Below are 25,627 nucleotides of genomic sequence, written 5' to 3'. Positions count from 1 at the left end.
TTATGTCATATAAATATATATATATAATGTAATGTAATATAATATCATATTTTAATATATGATAGAATACAATAAATTATAATATAATATAATGTAACATAATATAATACAACATAATAAATATATAGCTGTTTGTATGGACATGTTGTGTCCCAGTCCATCTCTAATATAATATTATATTATATATTATAATGTAATATAATTTAATAAATAATATGATATGATGTAACAGTAATATAATATACTTATGTCATATAATGTCATATACATATATATATATATATATATATATATATATATATATATATATATATATATATATATATATATATAATGTAATGTAATATAATATAATGATGTAATATATGATATAATATAATAAATTATAATATAATATAACATAATAAATATATAGGTGTTTGTATGGACATGTTGTGTCCCAGTCCCAAACCAACCGGTTAACGGGCCCTAGTGAGCTGCACCCGTCCCACCCAGGATTAGATAATCCAGTCTGGGACCGAGCTGTGACCTCAGGATGACGCGCCGCCTCTCCGGCCCAACCCAACCCGTCTCCCCGCGACGCACCGCCGCTGTCTGCCCCGCAGTCCTTCACGGAGGAGACGACCGTATGTATCCCGGACTAGCAGCTCCACCGGCCCGGTGCACTGACGGCTACGGTTGCTTCGTGTCGACGCCGACTGGCGACCGGCTGCGTCAAGGTGAGGTGTCGTTTTACGTGTGGATTTAAATGGGGTTATTTTGGTCGTATTTTTTTTTTTTTTGGGGGGGGGGGGGGGGTGAATAGCATCGCGGCGGAGGCTGAAAAAAACAATCCGCTGCCTCCGGTCGGTCCTAACGGGAAACACGCCGCTTCTCAGCCCACTCCCCCCCCCCCCCCGCTCCTAATCTCCACGTCGTCTTTAAACACAATGGCGTTAAACGTTTTAAGAAGAACACGTTAGTTTTGTTTGGTGGCGTTATGGGTTCGCTTTATTTATTTTTTTTATTTTTTTTAACGCAGTGGCACAAAAGGCTGCGCAGCAACGGAGGGTAACGGTTAATTAAAACGCCTCAACGGTTGTGTTTCGTCCTTTTTTGAGGGATGAAAATAATAATAATTAGTCAGTAAAAAAATTGTTTTTTTTAAATCTTTTAATTCGTTTGCGGTAACGTGAGCCGGTGGTGTTGACGTTGTGCGCGCGCGGGCGGCCTGCGTCCCCATTCTCGACGACAGCGACCGTTAAGTTTGTCCGGGATGAAGCGACGCGACTTCCGCTTCCGCTTACCAGAATAAAAGCTCCGTGACGTTTTGGAAACGCTTGAAATCACAGTGGACAATAGAAATAGAAAGATAATGACATTTAAATAAAAAAGTGCATAGTTAGAACATATTAAGGAATATCTAACAATTTTAAAAAGCGAGACTCTAGGGCAAGGTAAAGAATGCCATGAGGAAAAATAACATTAGCATCCTAAAATAACAGGGTTGTTTTATGTAGAAAACAAAACAACAATTTGTACGTACAAAGAGTGAGATGCTAATTTAAAAAAAACCCATTACAAAACAAGTTATTCAACATCAATAGAATGCTATTGCATATTTATTGTTTATTAAAATAAATTACATATTTTAAGATATGTTCTCACTCATTATTACAAATAATGTTCAGTTCGTGGTATATTTTTTTGTAGACATATATCAACTACAGATATGAGTTGATTTTTACTATTTTTAAATAATTGTAATTGTCTTCCTAGCGTACACTCCCAGGCTTTTATTCTGAAGACAGACTGGCAGCGTTTCCTGTTGTAATTCTGATCGCTGTATGCAAGTTGGCGTTGTGAGGTGCATTTCATGCAATATTACCGTCGTGTCATCTCTACAGCATTAGTCAGCCTTGGTTGTTTTAATGCATTTATATGAAATAAAGTAAAACATCACGTTATTTTATTCAATGGGGGATTTGTAAGGGACATATTGTGTACATAGTTATGTGTTTATAGGGACATACATGTTTATATTGTATCTTTCACATCATTATTTGATGACTGCAACGTTTTTTTATTTAACAGATTTTAACAGTTGCGAGTAGTTAGAGAGATTTGAAGATCAGCAGGCTTAGAGTGACATTTGGAGGTCACAATAATACCCTGAATCAACACCAGCCAGTCAAACTGTGTCACTATCTGTGAGAGTAACATGTCACACTGGGATTTACACCCATAACTATGCGGCAGTGACGTTATCCTTCTCAAGCAATACACAGATCTGTTTGTTTGGATTTTTCTTGGGTAGCTAAAGTGAATGTCAGGGTCCAGATGCTGACTGGTGGTCCTCAGACCTGAAGCCGTTTCTACTTTTACCAGTAGACAGAAATAGAGACGCTGTCTCTTCTCTCATGTCTCTCTCTAAGTCTAAAGTTAACTGTCTGACCTCTTGTGCACTGAAAATATTAGTCAATTAATATTTATTTACTCAGTTGACAGAAAATACAAAATATACAATTTTCATAATCGAATAATTGTTTTTGTATTATTTTTTTTAGCTAGCTGGCGAACATCTGATTTGAGCTTCTTTAATATCTTTGAAGTTTGAATTGTTGGTCAAAGAAAACAAACAAATTGACAATATTGTTTGACATTCTGTGCAGAAGAATTTACTGAAAAATCAAGATAAAAAACGATTTTTGTCCTTTGGTCTAACATGTAAAAACAATAGGAACAGCAAAAGGTATAAACTAAATAAGAAATGTTCAATATTTGCTGCGTTGGTGATTAAATATTGCTGTTACAGTGAGAACAGTGACAAGACGACGCTGCACGTCACCTTTTCTTAATGACTCCAAATATAAATGTTCCTAAAAATGGCAATCATATTTTGAATTTCGGCAACATGTGATAGTTTTGCATGTTTAATTAAAGAGGAAAAATGTTGTACTATTATATATTATATATATATATTACTTAAAAGCAGGATTTCACTGCTGTAGTTGGTTGAGCTGGAGCACATTTCTTTAACTAACTATTATTTTCATCATGGATTCATCGTCTGATTACTTTCTACATTAATCGATTGACTTCTTTTGGTAATAATAGTGAGAAATGGCGTCTCAATTACTAAGAATATATTAATATGATTAAAAGTATTATGAATATATTATTATTCAAAGTATTACTAATACAATAACACTTACAATTATGACTACTACATTAACATAATTAATTATACAATTAATTGTAATTATTTTGCCTAATATCTTCATTTTATTAAAATTATGAAGAATATAATAATATTATTATTATTATGAATACATTATTAACTCTCTCTGCTGGTCCACCTCTGCTGGTGAGCTTCATGTATTCAACACATAAACCGGTGATTCACAAAGAGTTATATTATATCAGTAAATCAGGCTAATGTTGAATATATCCATAAACCCGTCAGTGATGACACATGTTTGTTAAAATGTATTTATTAATCATTTCAGCTGTACTAGAATACACTGTTTGGTAGTTTACATTTGAACTTAACTTTCCGTGTGTTTTCCGTTGAAACATCTTAATTAATAAGTCCCCAATGCGTTATGTAAAACGCTCCTATTGTCCTCCTATTGTTATCTGGCTTCCCCCAATAGAGCGTTTCAACACTCTCTGCTATCAGTGAAGAACAGCGTCGCCTGAACGCTTCGCTTGGCTCGTGTTGAAGGTTGTCCAATGTTGAAAGGATTACATTTGATTTTATTATTTTGATATGACTTTTCAAGGCGGGCCAACATCCCCAAAGCCTTTTTTTTTCTTTTGCTTTCTAAACTCTATTATTGAGGTACTTCGAACAAAAACCACCAGACTCTTGAACCCCGTGTCAACCGGCTAAAGGACCCTCTGGTATCGGTGTGACCTCCCAGCCAGCGGAGCCCACGTGGATCCTCTGCAGGCCTGCGGGTGGTTTGGCCTGGACGTGACGTCCATACAACATTTCACGGGGTTTGTGAAGGTATCGTCGAGGTTCTCGGGAGTCCCTCAGGGAACCTGCTCGGGGTCCCTTTCTGTTTGCAGTCGGAGGAAAGGGCGGTGTCAAGTCCCTTTTTTTTTATTACTGCGGCGTTAAAAGATAATACGGTACATTTAGTCAAGTATTGGATTTAAGTACACTTTTGATGCACTTTCCATTTGTGTTTTTTACATAAACATAATATGTCAGCCGAGCTGAGATATCAGGTGCAGCTGCAGTTTTGATACACAGAGCTGAGGGTATCAAGACTGTTTGTTTATCTTGTGTATTGTTTAGACTTCCAAATATCAATATCAGTGTCGGGCTGTAATTGAAACTACTAATGCATACAAGTACTTGTACACACACATTTCGTCGATAAAACTTCAGTCCCTTTCTTTTTAGTTGCACTCTAATGAAAACGCCACCACAATACTACCACTTTTCATATTTAAAATGCATCTTGCGGCTGACATTGCAGCTGAGTGTTCGACTTCCCGGGATTTCTACTTTGACTCGTTGAGTTTACTTGAATGTTTTGTCATCTGCTCAAAGTGCGTGACCATAATTTCTGTGTCTGAAAGGAAAATATGTGCACGGTGGATGTAAGAGCTGGGACTTATGAGTCACACACACACACACACACACACACACACACACACACGTTTTGCTCTCAGGCTTGTTATGGTAGTTCTGTTTCTTTCATGGCTCTCTGCCTGCAATGTTTCACTGATTTAAAAGCACCCAGAATGAGCTGTGTGTGTGTGTGTGTGTGTGTGTTAATTGCTGCAGCAGATGACCGTTGCCCAGGGCTGCACTGTATTTGGGGCTCATCTGTCTGAGTGTGAAGGAGCACTGAGTCACTCTCAGTACACTGTTGACATCCTCACCGCGGTCTGGTAATGATGACATCACGACTTGTAGTTTAGCTGCTGAATCAGCCTAAAGTTCCAGGACAAATTTGCATATTGTGATTATAGTTGAGCGTCACAGAGATATTTAAATCCTTCTGACCTCAAGTTGCACCGAATGCATCACCGGTTCTTCATTATTTAGCTCCAGGTTCCCTCGTTATGCTCTGCTCCTCTGCCGCCTTTGCAGTTCCAGGATTACTGGCAAGAACATTCAGCTGGATGGAGAGATTAAATACTCTGCTTTGATCGGGGAACAACTTTAAAGACGTCCTCTCGTTCGATGATGATTTCCAATATTTTCCAAACGTTTCGTCGGCTTGAATTACTTTTATTTTTCAACTCTGGAGAAAGAAAACAAAACGAGAGATCGTGGGGTTTTTTTCTCTCTGAAGCGCAAGCAGCACGTTTCCGTAGTTTAATTTTTGTTAGAAACGTTTTGGGCCCCATTGCGACGCGTTTGACCCCGTCGACCTTCGTCGTTTTGGCTCGTGTGACGGCGAACCCCAGTTACAGAAGTTTGTTTACGATTACCTATGGATATCATGATATTGTCATAATGACTTATAAGACTTTAACTATAAGTCGGGAAACCACCGGAAAATCATCTGTGGGTTGTCGGGTCAACACTCTCCTCCGCTTTCCCGTGTACACAACATTCGGTTGTTATTGAGCAAGGCATTCTCCTAATTGCTCTTGTGGTTTCTCTCTCTCTCTCTCTCTCTGTGTGATGGAGGTACACATGAGGTGGTACTCCAGTCGGGTATTTCCAGAGCAACCCTCAAAGGGATCGGGGTTGGGAAGTGTGCCGGGGCCCACCTCCACTAGAAAGCTGCAGTCCGTCTTGGGTGGACATATTTGTGTGTGCAGCAGCATGGAGGGGGGGGGAGAGAGAGAGAGATGCAAGGAGGGAGGAAGGGAGACGATTAGAGAGGCAGAAATGGGCTCTGGAGAGACTGCAGTGCACACAGTGGATGGAAGAGAGGGATTTAGTGAAGGGGGGGGGGGGAGGGACGATGGATCGAAAGAGGGCCGTGAGGAGAGTGAGAGGTGCTTTGGAAATGGACCAGAGAAAGAGGAGAAGAGTGAGAAGTGAGAAGATCAGGAGTCAGCAAAGAGAGAGAGAGAGGGAGAGATGCATTAAGGCTGGAAGAAGAGAACTGCAGCTTTAGAAAGCCGATATCTGCCTCATGATGATTTGTTGCGTGTTCCTGTAGAAGTAAACCTCGATGTGCAGCAGAGGGACATTATACTAATTCATCCTATTATCATACTGTTCTGAATTTTTATTAATCCATACAGGAGTTTTTTTTGGTCTATAAAATCGTGAACTCAAAGATATTCATATAACGGTCGTAGAGGTAGAAAAACACCCGGAAAATATTCACATTTAAGAAGCTGGAATCAAGTCATTTAAATAGTTTGCAGTCAATTGATTCGTTGCAACTCAAGCTAAAGATTCAGATGAGTTTAAAAAAAAAACGAAACTGGCTTACTTTTAATACTGCAACACAAGAGAAGAGGTACAACTCGTACTATTTGTAAAGTCACATTCCAGTAGCAGCTCGACTGTGACTGTGACTGGATGTCAGCTAACGGTTAGCGGCGTCGGCACACCGGTCCGCTGTTACGCAAGAGTCCGTAAGAGTCCTCAACTTCAGGAGGGGAGACTGTCACTAAGCCTTTGACAGGAAGCGGGGATCAGGGGCCACGTGGTCATCTTTAGCCGGCGTTGGAACACACCGGCGGCTCAAGGGATTGACTAATTGAAGTTGATTGATTGAGCCCACGTGGAAAAAAAAGTACCCCGGCACCACCTTGCGTGGTGCCATTAAGCGGCAGCATCAGTGCACTCACCTCCCCCAGAACCTCGTGATGACGATCGATGGCGTAACTCCACTAACGACTCGCCATCGGTCCGGTCCGTGTACTGATGTGGATGCAGCACTTTGAAAAAAAGAACCGTCCGTGATGACGATTCGTCTCTGGGCCCAGAACCTTTTGACCTGTGAAGGAGCCAAAGGGAGCGCTCGATTCGAGGATCGATGAGGCTTCGCGTTTCGCCGCGTCGACGAGTCGGTGAGCGATCGGATCAGCGCCGGCGTGCTTCAGGGAGCAGCCCGCGATCGCTTCGAGGCTCCTTGGAGAAGCAGCGTGGAGATCTCTTTTTGGGGCGCGGCAGGCCGGCGTCGGTCTGTTTGTAGTTCAGCGCAGAGTCATGGCCATGAAGTTGGGGGTTCAAGGCTTCACAGTTCCCAGACGATCCATCACAACGAGTCCGGTGAGCCGGTGACTTTCTAGTCTAAATGTTTTGTTGTACCTAATGTGCATGTTGGCATCCGCATGTTGTCAAAGGACGGCAGTAAATGAATAAATATAGCTGAAGCCCACCGATCCGACAACGTTTAGCGGTCATTTCCTCGTTGTTTCTTTATTTTTTTTACTCCACTTGATCCGTCTCAAATATTATTATTTTTGACACACTGTGTTTTCCATGTTAATAAAAAAAATAATAGCAGGCGGTGATGGGAGAAAGGCCCATGAAACCTCCGAGGTCGAGTCCCTCCCTTTTTTTAGCGCCCACATTCTTTACGTCAGGCTTCATTTGACGCTGCTGTGCGATGCTGAATGTCTGCAACAAACAAAAGCTCTTTTCATTCGGTTAGCGGCTCGAGCTAACACACACACACACACACACACACACACACACACACTACAGGCGGTACCACCGGTGCAGGAGACGAGAGAGAAAACAGGGACTCTCTGAACAGACAGGATACATGAAAAATTAGTTCAGTGACATCAAATGCATGATGGGTAATCAAAAGCAACAGGAAGCCAGATGTCTGGGATATTTGGCTGCTGTCGTTCAGGTAGTTTAAAAAGCCTTTTTAGAGGCAGGAGGGTATCTCGATATAATAAGAATAAACCTGCCATGCCAATTCGTACAGCATCAGTTTGATGTGAAAGAAAGAGAGAGAACTACACCTCCACCAACGGCTATTATAAAATGTACGTTTTGTTTTTTCAAACCAGGGTTGTATCAGAAAGGCCCATAGATACGTCCCCGAAATTTTTAGCTCGTTCATATTACGCTGCACGTTACAACGTTAGCTAGAGCTCGCGAAACGTCAGCAAATCTGACTTAAGGATGAGGTCCAACAGACGTGTAAAAATAGAAGGGGGGGGGGGGTTGTAAAACATTGGTAGAATTTGATAAATTAGTTTTTAAACATGTGTAGCTTAACATGTGTCTTAACGTGGGAATGATGGGAATTTTTAATGCGAGTCACGATGGTGGAAATCTCCACAAGATTATCGACCGTCTCCGGATGCATTTCAGTCATTTTCTGCTCCAGCTTCCACACAAAGATGTTGACTTCTTCCCCCATTGCCAATTCAATTCAACTGTGAGTGTGGACCACATCCATCATGGTAATGGGCTGTCTCTGCCCCCACCACCACGGGCTCAGACTTATTCCTGGAAGTTCAGCCCTAATGATATAAGAGGGAGGATGTCCTTTGTTACAGCGTTGGTTTCCTTTTCACCCCTCAGTGCGTGTGCTAGTTTCATAAATAGGTCAATTTCCTAACCTGCTCTCCAAAAGGATGACGTACAATAATGTGGGTTTTCCAAAGAACCCCGTTAAGGACGTGTTGGTGGAGAAAACACAAAGCTAATTGGCTATTACGAGAACCCCTCAATGAATCCCTCGTTGGAAAGAAAACCCCTTGAGGCATTTGCTAGTTTTCTCTTCATGTTTTCTCAAGTAATGATGTGGTTCTGTCTTGAATTTAATAACTTGCCCCCCGTTGAATCCCTTGTAGTTTGTTCCATCTGGTTCAAGTGAAGGTTCGGGACGCTCTTAAAGCGGCAATCGTTGCTTTCTTTTTTTTTCTCGAAAACCAAGATGCTTCAAACGCCCCAAAAAACGTCTGGATTTGTCTTTGTGCTTTAACTTGGTTGGCATGGTTACTTCTTGTTGTTTTTTACGCATTTTTTCCCCCCTCCCTGGATGTTTTTTGTGGTTGCCTCCCACAGCACGGCTCCGTCCTGATTGGCTCGCCGTGGCTCAGGGTTCCCTGATGTTGCGTGGGAAATGAAATGCGATTGGCCCCTGCTCCGCTTCTTTGTTCTCGTGATCCGATCTGATCCGCTGTAATCTGTCAATAACACAGATCTCAGGGCCGTTGTTGTTGACTTAAAAGCACAAGGACCGACTGTGGGAAAGCTGAACAATGCCACCTTTGAACTTTTACTTTCTTTGAATTTTATGTGGTGATAAGGGCAAGTTGTATCTGTGCCTTTGTCCCACGTTTGAGGTAATTAACATAAATCCCTGCTAGTTTATTTGCATGTTTTAGCATGAAAAAGCCCCCCGTACATAAAGCTGGACGGTTCCTCTGGCTGTGGCGTTCAAAACAAGGGCGCATAATGGCCGGGTCTGTTCAACGGTCCCATTCACAAGTTCCTCTGTTTCAGTTTCTGTGTGCGTACTCTCGAATACTTGAACAGTCTGGCAGCCAACGTGCATCCGTACATGTGTCAGGGATATTGTTTTCCTGCAGGAAAGCGACACATTTCTGAGGTCTTTTTTGTTTTCGCTCAAACTACTACGCCTTTCAGGATCGCCATACCATAATACAGCATCGGCAGGGTGAACAAGGCCGGTCATAAGAGCCAATCAATCTTATCAGGGTCATCTTTGTATTTCTACATTAAATGGTGGAGGCGTTTTGTAATTTATGAGCTTTTTCTGTCAGAGGTCTCTACTCCTATCTGAAAAGGTCCTTTTCTCGCCTTAGAAGTGAAGGGTCCTAATGGTTGTACCCGGTAACGGTAAAGTTACAAAGAGGAAATAAGAGTTACAGCAATTCAACGGGAATTACTATCTGACATTAGCCTTGCTAGCTAACGTTAGCATAGTACAGGTTACTGTACTTAGTACAGGTGACCTAAGTTCTTAAATTACAGTTATAAAAATGTTCAGGTTGTGTTGTTCGATGTTGTTGGCGGACTTTGTGCGGCTCCATTTCAAACAATATCGGACGTCACTTCCCTGCTCCACGCTCGGGACCGGAAAGGGCCCCACGGCGGAGGTGGGTCCCAGCATGGAGCTCTGCGGCTCAACCCTTCAGGAAAAGAAAATCTGCGTTATAGATATGATTTAAAAAAAAACTCTGCCAGCCTACAACTGCTATGATGAGGTGTCCACGAACAAAGCAGGAAATATGCATTTTATTAGAAGGTATGTCATGTAGCTGATAATGGTCTTGTCTTGCCTCCAATAATTCATAAAAACAACAACAACAAACAAAAGTACACAATGCAGCAGAAGTTCATTGTTCCGGGCTGTGAGATGAAAAAGGTTGAAGCTGAAGCCTCCCTGACAGTAAATACCATTTTAAAAGGTTACTTCTCAAGAGTGACATCTCAGTTATCACTCTGCTCTTAAACTAGTCCCACATCCAGCCGGCCTTTTGGCTTCTCCACATTTAACAATAAAAAAAGGATGAAGCAGTACTCACGATGCACCTGCTAGTTACTGTGCTCGAGAAGGTCCCGTATATTGTTATAATTATTATAATTATATTGTGCGTCTCTTTAATGTGACGTAATGTAACACCTCTTTTTTTTTTTCTCTCTCTCTAGTCTCAATCACACTTGCCAAAAGAATTAGAATAGTGTTTCAAATTAGCTTTTTCATGGGATTATGGTTCACTAAGCAGGTATAATAGAGGGATTACTATAAATCTTAGTTAGTCTGGTCCAGGTCGTGATCCGGTGAGCAGACGATAATACTAGTACAGCTTATATTGTACTTTGTAATACTTTACTGGGGGAAATTAAACATGTTTCAAAGGGTGAATTAACTTACGTCTGACAGAAATATCCATGTCATTTTAGATAAGAAAAAAAAAAGACTTTCAACCACTGTTGACAGAAGAAATGCAGAGAGCGTCTGGGAAAATATCGTCTGGACCGTTGTAGACCCACACAGATCCTAAAGGGGGTCCTGAGTTATTATTTTTGAGATGCAGCAGTGTGTGTCAAGTTGTTTTGATTCTTAAATAAGAAATAAGACTAAATCCATTAAAATAAGATTGTACAGCTTACAGCGTTATGACTGTAAGTACTTATGTCTCATAATTTATTGGCAGCAATTTTTTTTGTTGATTCCATTTGTTACACATATTTGGTGCTAAATAAAATTTAAAAAATGGTAACCACTGGAGAATTGATAAAAAAAAAGATGAAAAATCACTCAAAAATACCAGAAAGTATTAAACTGCAATCGCTCCAAGACACTAAAACTTATAAATCTTATATTGACGTCTAAAACCACACCTTTTAACATGCGTGTGATCACCTGCATCCAGGTTGAGCGTCAACGTGTCTCTGAATCACGAGCACGGGGTGCTAAAGCCCGCCCCGTGATTTAAAATCAACATAAACCAATAATCGGCTCAATTTGTCATCGGCCTGCAAAGTGAGAGAGACGTGAGGTTTTATTTTATTCTTTATTTCCATTTAAGGTGTGACAGATGTGTGTGTGTGTTACTCACTTAGGGTGTAATATGGGGATGATATCATAGCCCTGTTTAAGAGTCAGCTGCTTGGTGTGTGTGTGTATGACTCACTGTGCTCAGTGCACAGATGAGCCTAGAGGGATGGAGTTCTGTACTGTTACTGCATCTATTTTAGATAAGAAGCTTATTTCTGGGTGAACTTTACTTTAATATTTCCTGTCAAAATCATGAAACACAAAAGATCTGATGGCAACGAGGAACTCATTTGACATAAAAAAAACAACAACAATTAAGAATATAATATAAAAGCCATGTTTATTTGTCTCGACTGAGATTAACGAGGACGTTACTCGTTATTGATCGCTCTATTTCCTGGACTACGACCGCGTGGCCTCGAACCCTTCTGTCTCCTGAATGTGGCCCGTAACGTAACTTTCCTCTTTCTCTCTCTCCGTATGTTCCAGATGTGCCACTCGGACCACGGCGTTGACCTCCGCGACCTCTCCTTCCAAATGCCCGGCAGCCCCTCAGAGCTGGGCCCGGCACACAGAGCGTGAACTAAAGCGCCAAACAGACCCCACATCTACCTGTACCCTTGACCCCACACAGGAGCTCCCTCCCCCCCTTCTCCTGCATCAATGGACAGCCCTCCCAAGCTGTTGGGCGAGACCCTGATCGTGCACCACATCCCCCTGGTGCACTGCCAGGTGTCCGGCGGACGGCAGGGTGGCTGCGGGATCTCGCTGAAGAGGGGCGCCACGTTCATCCCGCCGGAGAACCTGGGCTTGAGTCGCACCACGTCGCTCCCCGAGAGAGACGTCCTTCAGAGAGAGGCTCTGCTCTACAGCAGCCTGATCCAGGCCTCCGGCGGCTCCCGGGCCTCCCACAACGGCCAGACGGAGAGGAACGTCGGCGGGAGGGGAGGCAGCACGGCGAGCGACGATTCATCGTTCACCTCGAGCAATTCGGAGGACCAGGCGATCAGCGCTCACACGCTGCCCAGGGCCAAACCCAGGAACAGGAATCCGCTGCGTCACAATCCGTTCCTGCTGAACACAGAGGACGAGGATGAGGAGGAAGAAGAGGAGGAGGAGGAGGAGGATGGCGACAACCTCAGCGGTTACCTTGAAGACTCCTCTTTTCACCTCCACAGCGACACCAACCCCGCCCTCGACAAAGGGATGGTTCCTTTCCACTTGCACGACCTGGGCTTCGCCGCCGAGCCCTTCCTTTTGCACCGGTCGGCGGGCGGAAGCACCCGGCACTCTCTGAGGGCGGCGGCCTCCGAGCTCTCCGCCCACCTGAAGGACCTGGAGATCCTGGGACTGGACAGCCAGCTGCGCCACAGCAGCAGCGGCTCCAACATGTCCATGGACTGCGGCGAGCAGGACTGGGGCGAGGACGACGGGGAAGAGGAGGACCACCCCATGAGGTGCGGCCGGAGCTCCTCCAGCTCCTGCACGCAGCACTGCTCCTGCTGCGCGCTCTCCCAGAACTACCCTCAGCACTTCCCCGAATCCTTCTCGGAGCCCTTCTCGGAGTGCCAGCGGGGCTACGGCAGCGACTCCTCCTGCAACAGCTCGGACGGCGTGCTGGTGAACTTCAGCGCCATTTACAACAAGATGAACAACAGCGTTCCGGAGAAGCCGCCGCCGTCCGGGCACACCAACCTCAACGGCTCCGCTGAGCACCGCCGCACCTCGTCCGCTTCGGATCCCAAGCGAGACTCCGCGGTGGGGGCTTTCTATTTGGACCTTCACACCTCCCCGACGGAACCGCCTCTTTCACAACCCTCCTGCCTCGGCGGCACCTTCCCTCTCGTCCGCGAGCCGCACCTGTCCACCTCCTCCACGTGCTCGTGCGCCGCGGAGCACCAGGGCGCCCTCGACCTCGACGCCAACTGCAACTCCTACCACCCGCCGCACTCCGGGTCGTCCGGAGACCTCGCCTCCTGTCTGCAGAGCCAGGCGCGACTGGTGGTCGCCACCCAGAACTACTACAAGCTGGTCACGTGCGACCTGTCGGCCCAGTCGTCTCCGAGCCCCGCGGGCTCCTCGGTCAACAGCTGCTCCGACGAGCACAGCAAAGGCAGCCCCACCCCGACCCAGCCCAACGAGTACTTCCTGTTCAGGCAGAGAGCCGAGGAGGAGGGTGTGGAGGAAGAGGACGAAGACGGAGAGTCATCCAGGGTGAGTGGAGAATCTTCCAATCACTGCAATATATAACAGTTTCATATTTTATGCAAGTGTCTTTGAGTATTATGAAAAGCGCTATATAAATTAAATGCATTATTATTATTATTATTATTATTATGTATCCACCCTCCGCCTGTCTCTTTAAGAGCTCCTCTGCTCTGATTGGCTTACGAGGAATATATAAAATCGTCACACTTTTTCAAGACTTGGAAATGTATAAAATATTAACACGATGTTTTCATATCATGACATACAACAAATATTCTTTCCTCATTCAGCGAGATGATGACGATGGTGGTGATGAGGATGATGAGGAGGAGGAGGAGGAGGAGAAGCATCAGCAGGCGGCCGTTGGAGCCGCCGGCTCCCCCGCCGCCGCGATGGAAGGCCAGGTGTACGTCAACGTCTCCCCTCCCGTGGTTGGCCGCGCCGTAATCGGAGCGTCCTCGGGACCCCGCCCCCGCTCTCGCAGCTACGACCGCAACCTGGACGAGTCTCCGCCCCCCCGGCTCGGATCGCTGGAGCGCATGCTGAGCTGCCCCGTCCGGCTCAGCGAGGCAGACGCCGACGCCGCCACCACGCCGGCTCCCCCGCGGGTCACCTCCTTCGCGGAGATCGCGAGAAGCAAGCGGAGAAACGGCGGATCGGGCGGGTCGCCGCCGCTCAAGACGGCCGCCGACCCCTTCTCCTACTCAACCCACTCCCACCCCTCCCTGGATTTCTCTCCCATCCCGGAGCGGCGTTCGGAGGCCGACTGCCGGAGCCTGTCGCCCGTTCCCTTCACCAGATGTTACAGTCAAGGCAGCGCTGAGCGACACCAGCAGGGGGCGAGAGAGACCCGCACCAAGGCCGAAGGTACGTCACGTTATTTACTTATCGGTTTATTTAACGTGGGACATCGCACAGTAATAAACACAGCGTTTAAGGTGTTCCACGCAACGGCTACATTAGCATTAAGTCAAATATAAACGTTTCTTTATTTTTTGTTGCTCTTGTTTTGGTCTCCACCGACTCCCGAGGACAAAACGTGTCTCTTTAGCCGCTAATAGACGACAGAGATGAACGATGATGATTTGCTTCTGGGTTTAACGTGACCTTTTTGTATGTCAATCACTTTGTTCCCTGGAATTCCTGAAGAAAACGTCATATTTTTCACCAAACGTATCAAAAGCCTCGATGAATCGCAACAAGCGAAGCTAAATGACCTCCAGGTCTCATTCATCCAGTCGTGTGCTCACTGCTTCCCAAACCCGGAGAATCTTAAACACACATTTATACAATGAACATTTTAGTTGGAGCGTCTGTTCCCTTTTTGGATATCGGTTAAGCCGTTGTCTGTGGCTGTATGAGGCGCCGATGCTTTTGTTATGAACCCCCTCGTGCCGACGCGTGTGTGTGCAGCAAAGTGTGTTTCCTCAGCTTCAGCAGGGGTTGAAGTGAGACGGGCGTGCTCTGAATAACAATCAGGTGAGCGAGAAGATGGAACCCCCCCCTCTGAGCTGTGTGTGTGTGTGTGTGTGTGTGTGTGTGTGTGTGTGTGTTCTCACCTAGAGAACCTGGAGGCGGGACTCGTCCCACAAGACAAAGGAAGGTTACAGAAGCTTCTTCGAGCGGACGGACGTTTCTGTGCTTTTGACTTTCTTTGATATGACCTCATTGACTTTGGGTTGAAAAAATAACAAAGATACATTTGTATAATTTTATTGTTTCTCTAAGGGAGGAAATATGTGAAATGAGCGTTGACGAAAACACACACAGACAACCCTGTCCATCACAATAAGCCCCGCCCTAAAGCATACCCTGCTTTATGATGTACTTTACTACAAATTAGACCATAATTTACTAAATGAACATCACGCTGTATTGAAGACTTGAAACTAGAGATTGAGACCAAAAACTAATGTTTACAATGTTTACTGAGGGAATAAATCAAGAGAAGTAGAGTCATTTATATAGACTTCTATACAACCAGAGGAGTCGCCCCCTGGTGGTCAGGAGAGAGAATGCAGCTTTAACACATGAAGCATAGACTTCTATACAACCAGAGGAGTCTTCCCCTGGTGGTCAGGAGAGAGAATGCAGCTTTAACACATGAAGCATAGACTTCTATACAACCAGAGGAGTCGCCCCCTGGTGGTCAGGAGAGAGAATGCAGCTTTAACACATGAATCATAGACTTCTATACAACCAGAGGAGTCTCCCCCTGGTGGTCAGGAGAGAGAATGCAGCTTTAACACATGAATCATAGACTTCTATACAACCAGAGGAGTCTCCCCCTGGTGGTCAGGAGAGAGAATGCAGCTTTAACACATGAAGCATAGACTTCTATACAACCAGAGGAGTCGCCCCCTGGTGGTCAGGAGAGAGAATGCAGCTTTAACACATGAAACATAGACTTCTATACAACCAGAGGAGTCGCCCCCTGGTGGTCAGAGACCAGGATTTGCCCCGGTAAGTCGAGAGAACGGCTGCCCGCCGCGTGCTTCTGGTTAGATAAACACACAAACTGGGGAGTGCTTGGAATTCCACTGGAATAAGAGCAGAGAGGGGAATGTCCCAGTAGCCTCCAGCTGTCCCTGTTTACACTGTTATCCAGTGCTGGACCTCCCAAAATCATCCCAGAAGGAAAATAAATTCTCTTTTGATATGCAATTTATTAAGCCGTTAACGAGATGTTGGTTTAATTAACAAAACTACTCCGCCTCGGCTTCTTCCACTAAAATATTCTCCTTAAAAATAGAGAAGAGTGTCGTTTCTGGTCCCGATTACCAAGGTTTTTATATCTCAAATGGGCCCTTTCTGGTTAAATACAACCAAACCCAGACCATAAAGAGGACGTTCTCATGTGGTCGTACGCTTGAACCTTTTACGACCGCGTTTTCACAACAAACGCGTTTCAGTGAAAATTGATAAACAACTGAAACACGCCGGCTCCATACATAACAACCCCGCCGGCCCTCGGGCCTCCACGGCCATAAACACACACTTTTCTGCTTCGTTTACTCCGGATGTGTGTAGAGTGTGTGTCTCTGATCCTCTGTGTGTGGACAGCGTGGACTACATGGAGGTCAGGATGCAGGAATGTGAGCATGCTGGTGGAGAAAACATCAACTTAACCCTCTCATCTCATTTGTTTACCGTGCATTAATTAAAAAAATGTTGAGGGGAGGAAAGGAATTAAAGACAGTAATTTAGTTGACAAAACTAAATATTAAACTGAAGATATTTAGATTTTTAACTGTTTTCTGACATTAGTTTTGTAAATAACCTACAGATTATTCAGTTGAGGCACCAATTATCATATTCCCTCTGTAGATTTTCAATCAATAATAACTTTATTGATACAAAGACGAGACAATAACAACAGGAAGCCCAAACTAAGATATATTTAAACACGGATAAAAACAATCCGTATCTATCTGGGTTTTTAAGAAGTGATTTTAATAGAGATTACTGAATCTGCGAGGCTCTTTTTACAGACGTGCACCAGTGGCTTCTTCCCAGAATGCACCAGTTCAGGTAGCTCGAACAAAAAGAGCAGGAACCTGACGATGAGGATGTTAAACACAAACCTCCTCTCCTCTTTCTAACACACGTCGTCTCCGTACATCTATAATTCATCAGGCTGCAGCTGCTCCCCCGCTAACGATGCTAACGCTGCGAAGGAAAACACGTATAAGGGCAGGGAGGACGAGGGAGATGGAGAAGGGAGAGAGGAGAGGTGGGTGTGGGGAGGAAAAGAGGGGAATCGAGGGGGGGGGGGGGGGATTAGAGGGATGACGGAGCAAGAGAGACAGAAAGGGAGCGTTTCCATCCTCCATCCCCAGTGTGAGCTCAGGCCTGCTGGGTTCCTCCCTCCTCCCTCCTCCCTCCTCCCTCCTCCCTCCTTGTGTTCCTGCAGCAGCTCTGCGTCGCCCTCTGTGGCCGAGAGACGCCACTGCACCCGGCTCAGGTGACACCGGTGGGCCGGCCTTCAGGGCGATAAAAACAGCTTGCGCAACGTTGTCTACGTCACGCGCTCTCTCCCGTCTGTCCTCCGCTGCACTGGATCGAGGAACACACACACACACACACACACACACACACACACACACACAGACTGACTGACTGACTCCGTGGCAGAGAAGTGCAGGAAAAAAGGCTTCTCCTCGCTGGTGTCCCTCCTGACGCAGGGCCTTCAGGTTTAGTGTGCGTGTGCGTGTGCGTGTGCGTGTGCGTGTGCGTGTTTGTGTGTGTGTGTGTGTAAGGGCTGTCGTGACTCATGATTGAGCAGTTTTTTATGTGTCTAACCTCCATGTTCGTCCAGTCACGTGACCTCATCGTAACGATGTCATAGTTCATTCACCTGTTCCTAAAGTGGAAGCACCTTTTCGGATTTGAAGAAAGTAATTTTGAAGTTTTCAACTTGGACTCTTGTTAATAAGTAAATTGTGTTTATGTTTTCACGCTTATCGGCCTATTTAAGACCTATTGTTTTGTAAAGTAACCTGATGTAAGTCTGAATATCCATGAAGACAAGTGAAGCAGACTTGTTTTTCTTCTATTTGAATCAAAAATCTTTTGATCTTTTGATCTTTAACACTTTCGAATTTGCAGGTAATTAAAAGTTCTGCAAATTACTTTTTAGTTGTACCTCTAAATTAAAGCCTGAACTGGAATAGTACATTTATTATGATCCTCTACTATTTCAGTAGCCTCTTTATTAGGTACATCTACATCAAATACATTCATTCTAATCCTGTTGTTCTGGTTCTCGTCCAGGTGGCCTCTCGACCTCCTCAGACAGCGGCCCGGCGGTGGTGCGCTACAGCAAGGACCAGCGGCCCACCACCCTCCCCATCCAGCCCTTCACCTTCCACCACCAGTTCGCCTCCAGACCCCCGCAGCCCAAGCCCCAGCTGCCCCTGCTCTCGGGCTACGTCTCTGGGATGCAGGCCCGCTCCAGCTCCACTTCCGGCTCCGGCTCCGGAGATCCGGCGGGGGAGGACGGTGGAGACGCGGCCGAAATCGTGCACAGGTACCAGGGGACTGTGGCTGCGGCAGCCCCTCCTCCGCCCGGATCGGTGCGCCCCTCGCCCCTCGGCAGCTACTCCCCGGTGCGCCTCCAAGGGGCGCCCAGCTCCGGGACCTGCTCCACCTGCACCCCGCACAGCCCCTCGTGCCCGCTTTCGGCGGGCCTCGGCACCCCGCCGCCGGCAAAGCAGGGAGGGGCATCGGTACCGCCGACCGCTCCGCCTCCATCCCTGGGGGCGAAGAGAGGGGCGGCGCAGGGCCACTGTTTCCACGGCGACAAGCTGAGCCCGCTGGGCTGCGTGGAGTCTGGGAAACCCGCGGAGGAAAGCAACGCACCGGGAGCCAGAACGCATCACGGTAGGTTCAAGAGTTATCAACAGCAGAAATAAGACAGCCCCAAAGTCGATTTTATAGTTTCTACAAGTCTTTGTGTTGATACGTGAGCTTCAAGTTGTCAAAAACCGTCAAACTGCATTATTGGACCTGTGAACGTGGCCTCAGAGTTTGTCCTACTGCACATGATATATAAAGATCTCCATCACGGTGCCTCCTTCCATAGACGTGGACACAACACTTATTTAAGTGACCCTTTAAAGATGACCGTCGGTACCACGTTGGAGCCGGTCTTCTCCAACTTTTAACCCCTCGCAGCTCCTCGGTGGATTCCACGTCACGATTTTCTTTACTGTTCTTTTCAACTTTATAACCCGCGGCCATCTTTCCCTGTTTTTTGGTCCTCTTCATCGACTTCGAAAAGGAGCTTTTCTACGCTTTGGTTTCTGTGACGTTGGTGAATTCTTTACATTCTCACCGTTTGTCCTTTTTCTCTTTCTTCTCTCCCTTCATGCATGGACTGAAATCTCCTCCTTCACCCCCACCCACCTGCCCTTCTTCTTCTTCCTCCTCCTCCTCCTCCTCCTCTTCTTTCCATACATAAATATTCCTTTTTTCTCTCCACCCTTTTCGACCACGGCCATAACTCCTTCCCCACCCCCTCAGCGCACCACCTCTCTCCCCAGGCTCTCAAATGGAGGGAGTACCGCCGGCGAAACCCTCTGGGGTTGGAGAGGGCCTCGGAGGGCCACTCTTCTGGTCACCCGGAACCCGACGGGAGCGGCGCGGGGGCGCGACCCGCCCGGAGGAACGTGTTCGATTTCCCTTCCGCCCCCAACGCGCTGGGACGGCTCAACGGTGCTCATGATTTTACTGACCGTGTTGGGTTGTGGCGATGGGCTTGAATACTGTGTGTGTGTGTGTGTGTGTGTGTGTTTGTATACGTGTGTGTCTCTGATCACCTGTGTGTGTGTGTGTGTGTGTCTCAGCAGCGGGCCAATCAGCAAAGCTGCAGCAGATCTACAGCGACTTCCTGCCGGACTACTTCTCCCTGACCGAGAAGCCTCCCGAGGAGTTCTGCCTCTCCCCCGACCCGTCGAGCTCCTCCTCCTGCAGCGCCTCCTCCCAGTCCCACGTCTCGGTGGACCTGACGCAGAAGAGAGGTGTGTGTGTGCGTGTGTGTGTGTGTGTGTGTGGGACTCGGCAACTTAATGACTTTATTATATGAATGAGAATTGAATTTGAATTTAATATATATATACATATGTATATAATTGATGTAGCCGAAGAAGAAAAGATTAAAAAAAAGATATCGACAACAAATCTCCTCACATCGTCTCTGTGAGTCGGTCCGTTGTCGTGGAGACGATAACAGATGCAGCCGCATGCTGCTCAGTACAAAAGAAAGTGCAATGGTGTCTTATGAAAGACCACTTGACAGAGAGGAGGGTCCTTCGAGGCCTCTTGAGGTCGCGTAGTGAGCAGCGGCATCGACCGGGTTCCCCCGAAACGGACCAACATCTACGCTGCCGAAGTGCCCTTTGAGCTTTGAGCTATGGTTTCAAAGAAGAGAAAGTTTGTTACTCGTTACCCAAAAAGGGAGGATTAACACAACTCTCCTCCTCTTTCCTTCTAACTCCTTCAGGTTTGGTGAAAGCCGTGAACACGGCAGTGGATCTCATCGTGGCGCACTTCGGCACCAGCCGAGACCCAGATGTGAAGGTAGGGAGTTTAAATGGTGACGATGAGGAAGGGCTGATTCCACGACTCGTGAACACGACCCGTATTGTTGAACCACCTCTCAGTGGATTAATTACACTCGTTTTTACACAACGAGTTTATAAATATCGTGGGGGGGAAAAAAAGACGTGAAATCTGGCCAGAAAGTCGGCAACGCAGACGAGCCCCGTCTCGTCAGTCCGTCCTTCCAAAGCCACGCCCCCAAATATGTTTACCGATCACCGGTCATTCATTGATCGGTAAAACTAGAGCGGAATATAACACGACTATTCACTCACAGGTATGTACAGGCTTTCATTTCCTCTGTGCACTGACCCGGTTCCCCCCCCCTCCCTCCCCCCACCCCTCTGCCAGGCCAAGCTGGGGAACAGCTGGGTGAGCCCCAACGTGGGGCACCTCATCCTGAAGTACCTGTGCCCGGCCCTGCACGAGGTGCTGCAGGACGGCCTGAAGGCCTACGTGCTGGACCTGATCATCGGCCAGCGGCGCTGTCGGCCCTGGAGCCTGGCGGAGGCCTCCACGCAGCCGGGTGAGGAGGCCAAAAAAAGCCACACGAGGCCAAATCACATCATTGTTTAACGTTTCTACGAGTTTTTCTGAACAAAAAAGAAGTGCAAGGAAACCGATGCATCACGTCGGAGAAACGCTGTTTTGGGTGCTTGTGGGAAGAAACGGTGGTGACGGTGCTTCTTCACGCTTGTCTCCGTCAGGTCCGTCCACTCGTGTCCTCCACGGCTTGTTCTCGAAGGCGAGCCAGTACTCGGAGCTCACGAGCCACAGCATGAGACTCAACGCCTTCGTCATCGGCCTGCTCAAGTGAGTCCCCTTTTTCTTTGAATCGCGCCTGTTTTTTTTACTGTTTTTACCGACGGCTTTAAAAAGAGCTTTAACGTATTTTTTTAGCTCAGTTTCTCTCTGCGCCTGCGAACGTCACTGTTTTGCTTCACTCCCGTCGTCACAGGCAGCTGTTTTATAGAGACAACGCTCAAGGAAACGGTAAAACAGTTATTTTAGTCGGTTGAGACCAAAACCAGAGCTAAAAGAAAAGTCTAAACGTTTAGTTTCATAGTGTAAGCTTGAAAGGCTTCGATCCCTTACTGCCTGCGGACGTATTAACTTAAACGCTGTTGAACTGTATCGCCATCTTGGTTTTCGTCACGATTTTAGCTTATTATGGTTTGAGAATACTTTATTCCATTCTTTATTTCTGCTTCCATTTCAGCCTAAAATCTTTGGAGTTCTGGTTCAATCACCTCTACACTCATGAAGGTAAGACTCCCTTATCCATCTTCACATATTTATTTAAGTCTCGCTTCCTCTGAATCGCGTCCCCCCTCCGTTTTGTTTTTCTTCTCACAGACATTATTGCGGCGCACTACAACCCGTGGGGTTTCCTGCCCCTGTCGCAAGGGGCTTGCCAGCCGCTCTTCGAGGAGCTCCTCCTCCTCCTGCAGCCGCTGTCGCTCCTCCCCTTTGACCTGGACCTGCTGTTCGAACCGCACCTCCTCCAAAAGGGCCAGGAGCACCTCCGCCGCAAAGAGCAGCTGTGCTCGGCGGGCCAGAGCGTGGACCGCTCCACCCGCTCCACCTTCCAGCTCATGAGGGGGTGGAGCGCCACGGTGAGCGAGATGGTCAGGGACTCCGGTGCGGAGGCGAGGCGCGAGAGGCCGGCGCTGAGGCGCGAGGGAACGTGGCCGAGGATGGAAGGAGTCGGCGCGAGGGCAGAGGGAGCGAAACCGAGGCTGAGGAGCGAGGGGGCGACGACCACCGCGACGGAGAGCGCGACGGCGGTCAGGAGGCCGGACACGATGGAGGATCTGTGGAAGGAGAGGGGGATGAGCGGGCAGAGGATGAAAGGCGTGGGACAAGAGAGCCAGGGAGACGGCGAGGACGGACGGGAGAAGGCCGGTAGGAAGGAGAAGGAGAAGGACGTGGCGGAGGAGGGGCGCCAGCGGCAGGAGAGGCAGGCGGGCTGGTGGTACCAGCTCATGCAGTCCTCCCAGGTCTACATCGACCAATCCGCAGAGGGGTCCAAGTTTGTCAAGACGGAGAAAAGGAGGAAGCCGTCGGAGAGACGGCAGAACCGGCTGCCGCCCACCAGAGAGGGCGTGGTGGAGGGGGCGGAGTCGAGTCAAGAAGGGGAGGGGCAAAGCAGCAGGAACGGCAGCGGCAGCAGCGGGGAGTCATCCGGATCCAGGGGGAGGCCGTCGTGGATGGGCAGCCCGCCGGACTCGGTCCTGAACCAGGAGAAAGAGGCAAAGCCTCCGGGGGGTGCGGCCCAAGAGGAGAGCGCCTCCCAGGGACAGGGTCTGCGCTGGGGCCGGCTCTTTGGAGCCGGCGTCGGTTCCCCTACGAGGGCGGAGCCAGCTGAGCAGAAGGGAAAAGCTCAGAAGACCAGGTGAGAAAAGTCTGATGGTCTGGATCTCTAGTTTCAAGTTTTTTTACGATTGATTTTGTACGAACACATCGGGTCTTTTTTCTGGCTGCTGACGGTAAAAGATGAAGCTGATTATTATTATTATTATTATTATTGTTCTCTCAGGCCGCCGTCCGGTTGGCTCTCTCTGGACCGGTCGGTTCTCGACCTCGTGGCTCAGACTATCGGAGCAGCAGGCGGCGGCAAGAAGGCCGAGCCTCCAGCGGCACCCGCCCACCACCCCCAGACCGCCTCCCCCCCACCGCCGCCGCCGACCCGGCCCACTGAAGCCAGGCAGCCGTCTCCATGGTAACGCTTTATGCTCCAATTTCATAAGAACTGATTATTTCTTCAATCAATGGATGAATAATTTGATCTTCAGAATAGAGAAATATTATGATATTCTTTTGTCCGACCAGCCAAAACTTAATGTTATTATCACACGAGACAAATCCTCAAGAATGTAATATAATAATATAATATACAAAGGGTCAGTAACAGACTCCGCCTCCCCCCTCTCGCCCCTCAGCGAGGTGCGAGCCCTGTGCCACCACATCGCCACCGAGCCCGGCCAGCTGAGCTTCAGCAAAGGCGACGTCCTGCGGGTCCTGAGCCGGAGGCCCGATCCCGACTGGCTGCTGTGCTCGCTGGGCTCCACCCGGGGCCTGGTCCCCATCGTCTACGTCACCCTCAACGGCGCGGAGGACGGCCGGGACGCCGCCGCTGGACTCGGGCGCTGTTGAACCGCCAGAGAGGGAGAAAAAGCTGCGAGGTCAAAGGTCAAACCGCTGAACCGGAAAACACTGATCACTGCACATTAGGGAGGATTCCTGAAGGGAAAAAAAACAACACAAAGATTGTATATTAAATGAAGATGATGTACAGGCACATGCGAAGGGAAGCATGCAGGCTAGAACCCAAACTCACACGTTCTACTCCAGAGGGTTCTACTCCAGAGGGTTCTACCAGAGCGGCGAGCATGCATACGACCCCAAAACAACAACCCCAAGACGCTTCTTCTTCTTCTTCTTCTTCTTCTTCTTCTTCTTCTTCTCTCTGCTCCTCTCTGTGACTGTCGTCCATCTCTACCGGGGGGGGGGGGGGGGGACGCCACGATATGATGACCCGACCCGGCGCTGTGCGCTCCATTCGTCCACCTCGCTGAGGAGGCGGGGCTCCGGTCTGCTGCACCTGCTGTTGCTCAATCGGAGACGACTGATCTTTTAAATCCACGTAGAAAACCAGATTCAGCGTATTGTTATAATTATTATTGTTATAATTATTATTATTATTATTATTATTATTATGGGAGAGTAGAAAGAATCACACAGTTCAGATGACAAGTTTTAATCTATTCCCATCCTCCACCCTGTCTTTGTTTCATCTCTGCTCTTTAAAGGCTGTTTATATGAAGACTTGAAGTTACTGTGAGGAACCTTTATCTGGTCCTGAACCAGTCTCAGTGTAGTCCTGGTCCTCTCTAGACCTCCATCAGTAAACAGACCACCAGAGAGAAGGTGGTCTGGTTCTAGAGAGTTCTTCTTAAAGCTCCTTATTGGAGCCACCGGGTCGGATTCTGGTGAAACCAGATGACATCATGCAGGTTCACCAGAGCCTCCTTCAGCTCAGACTCCAGCAGAGACCAGTCCACCGTGGACTAGACCCAGATCCAGCAGAGACCAGTCCACCGTTGACAGACCCACGGGTTCACGGGAGAACCAGAACTGAGTGGGGCAGACCTGCTGCAGTAAAATTAGGTTTTCTAAAGGGACCCTGGTGCTCACCACCACTACCCCTTTAGACCACAGGGGGCGCCACAACCAACACTACCCCTTTAGACCACAGGGGGCGCCACAACCAACACTACCCCTTTAGACCACAGGGGGCGCCACAACCAACACTACCACTTTAGACCACAAGGGGCGCCACAACCAACACTACCCCTTTAGACCACAGGGGGCGCCACAACCAACACTACCACTTTAGACCACAGGGGCCACCAGAACCAACACTACCACTTTAGACCACAGGGGGCACCAGAACCACCACTACCCCTTAAGACCACAGGGGGCGCCAGAACCAACACTACCCCTTTAGACCACAGGGGCCACCAGAACCAACACTACCACTTTAGACCACAGGGGCGCCAGAACCAACACTACCCCTTTAGACCACAGGGGGCGCCAGAACCAACACTACCACTTTAGTCCACAGGGGCCACCAGAACCAACACTACCGCTTTAGACCACAGGGGGCGCCAGAACCAACACTACCACTTTAGACCACAGGGGCCACCAGAACCAACACTACCGCTTTAGACCACAGGGGGCGCCTGAACCAACACTACCACTTTAGACCACAGGGGCCACCAGAACCAACACTACCACTTTAGACCACAGGGGGCGCCAGAACCAACACTACTCCTTTAGACCACAGGGGGCGCCTGAACCAACACTACCACTTTAGACCACAGGGGGCGCCAGAACCAACACAACAT

General features: G+C 47.8%; 1 protein-coding gene across 1 annotated transcript; it reads left to right on the top strand.

Annotated features, from left to right (window-relative positions):
- Positions 1-622: 622 nt before the first annotated feature.
- On the top strand, positions 623-24,075 carry rusc2 (RUN and SH3 domain containing 2). Its single transcript, XM_034541686.1, has 13 exons — positions 623-719; positions 11,898-13,622; positions 13,907-14,483; positions 18,390-18,998; positions 19,641-19,832; positions 19,967-20,137; positions 20,620-20,696; positions 21,069-21,243; positions 21,425-21,530; positions 21,937-21,983; positions 22,074-23,112; positions 23,257-23,439; positions 23,660-24,075. Exons 2-13 carry the CDS (start codon positions 12,072-12,074, stop codon positions 23,871-23,873), a joined length of 4,941 nt encoding a protein of 1,646 aa, XP_034397577.1. The 5' UTR covers positions 623-719; positions 11,898-12,071; the 3' UTR covers positions 23,874-24,075.
- Positions 24,076-25,627: the final 1,552 nt, after the last annotated feature.

The sequence above is a fragment of the Cyclopterus lumpus genome, chromosome 9 (assembly GCF_009769545.1).
Source record: "Cyclopterus lumpus isolate fCycLum1 chromosome 9, fCycLum1.pri, whole genome shotgun sequence".
In the NCBI taxonomy this organism is placed as follows: Eukaryota; Metazoa; Chordata; class Actinopteri; order Perciformes; family Cyclopteridae; genus Cyclopterus; species Cyclopterus lumpus.
Note: the sequence above shows the minus strand (reverse complement) of the source record. Positions and strands in the feature narration are given on the sequence as shown.

Bases quoted from the DNA above. Each gene is read 5' to 3' on its own strand.
- rusc2 (XM_034541686.1), top strand. From the start codon at position 12,072: ATGGACAGCCCTCCCAAGCTGTTGGGCGAGACCCTGATCGTGCACCAC. The intron at 19,833-19,966 runs GTGCTCATGATT...GTGTCTCAGCAG, and splicing joins CGCGCTGGGACGGCTCAACG to CGGGCCAATCAGCAAAGCTG. The intron at 21,531-21,936 runs GTGAGTCCCCTT...CTTCCATTTCAG, and splicing joins TTCGTCATCGGCCTGCTCAA to CCTAAAATCTTTGGAGTTCT.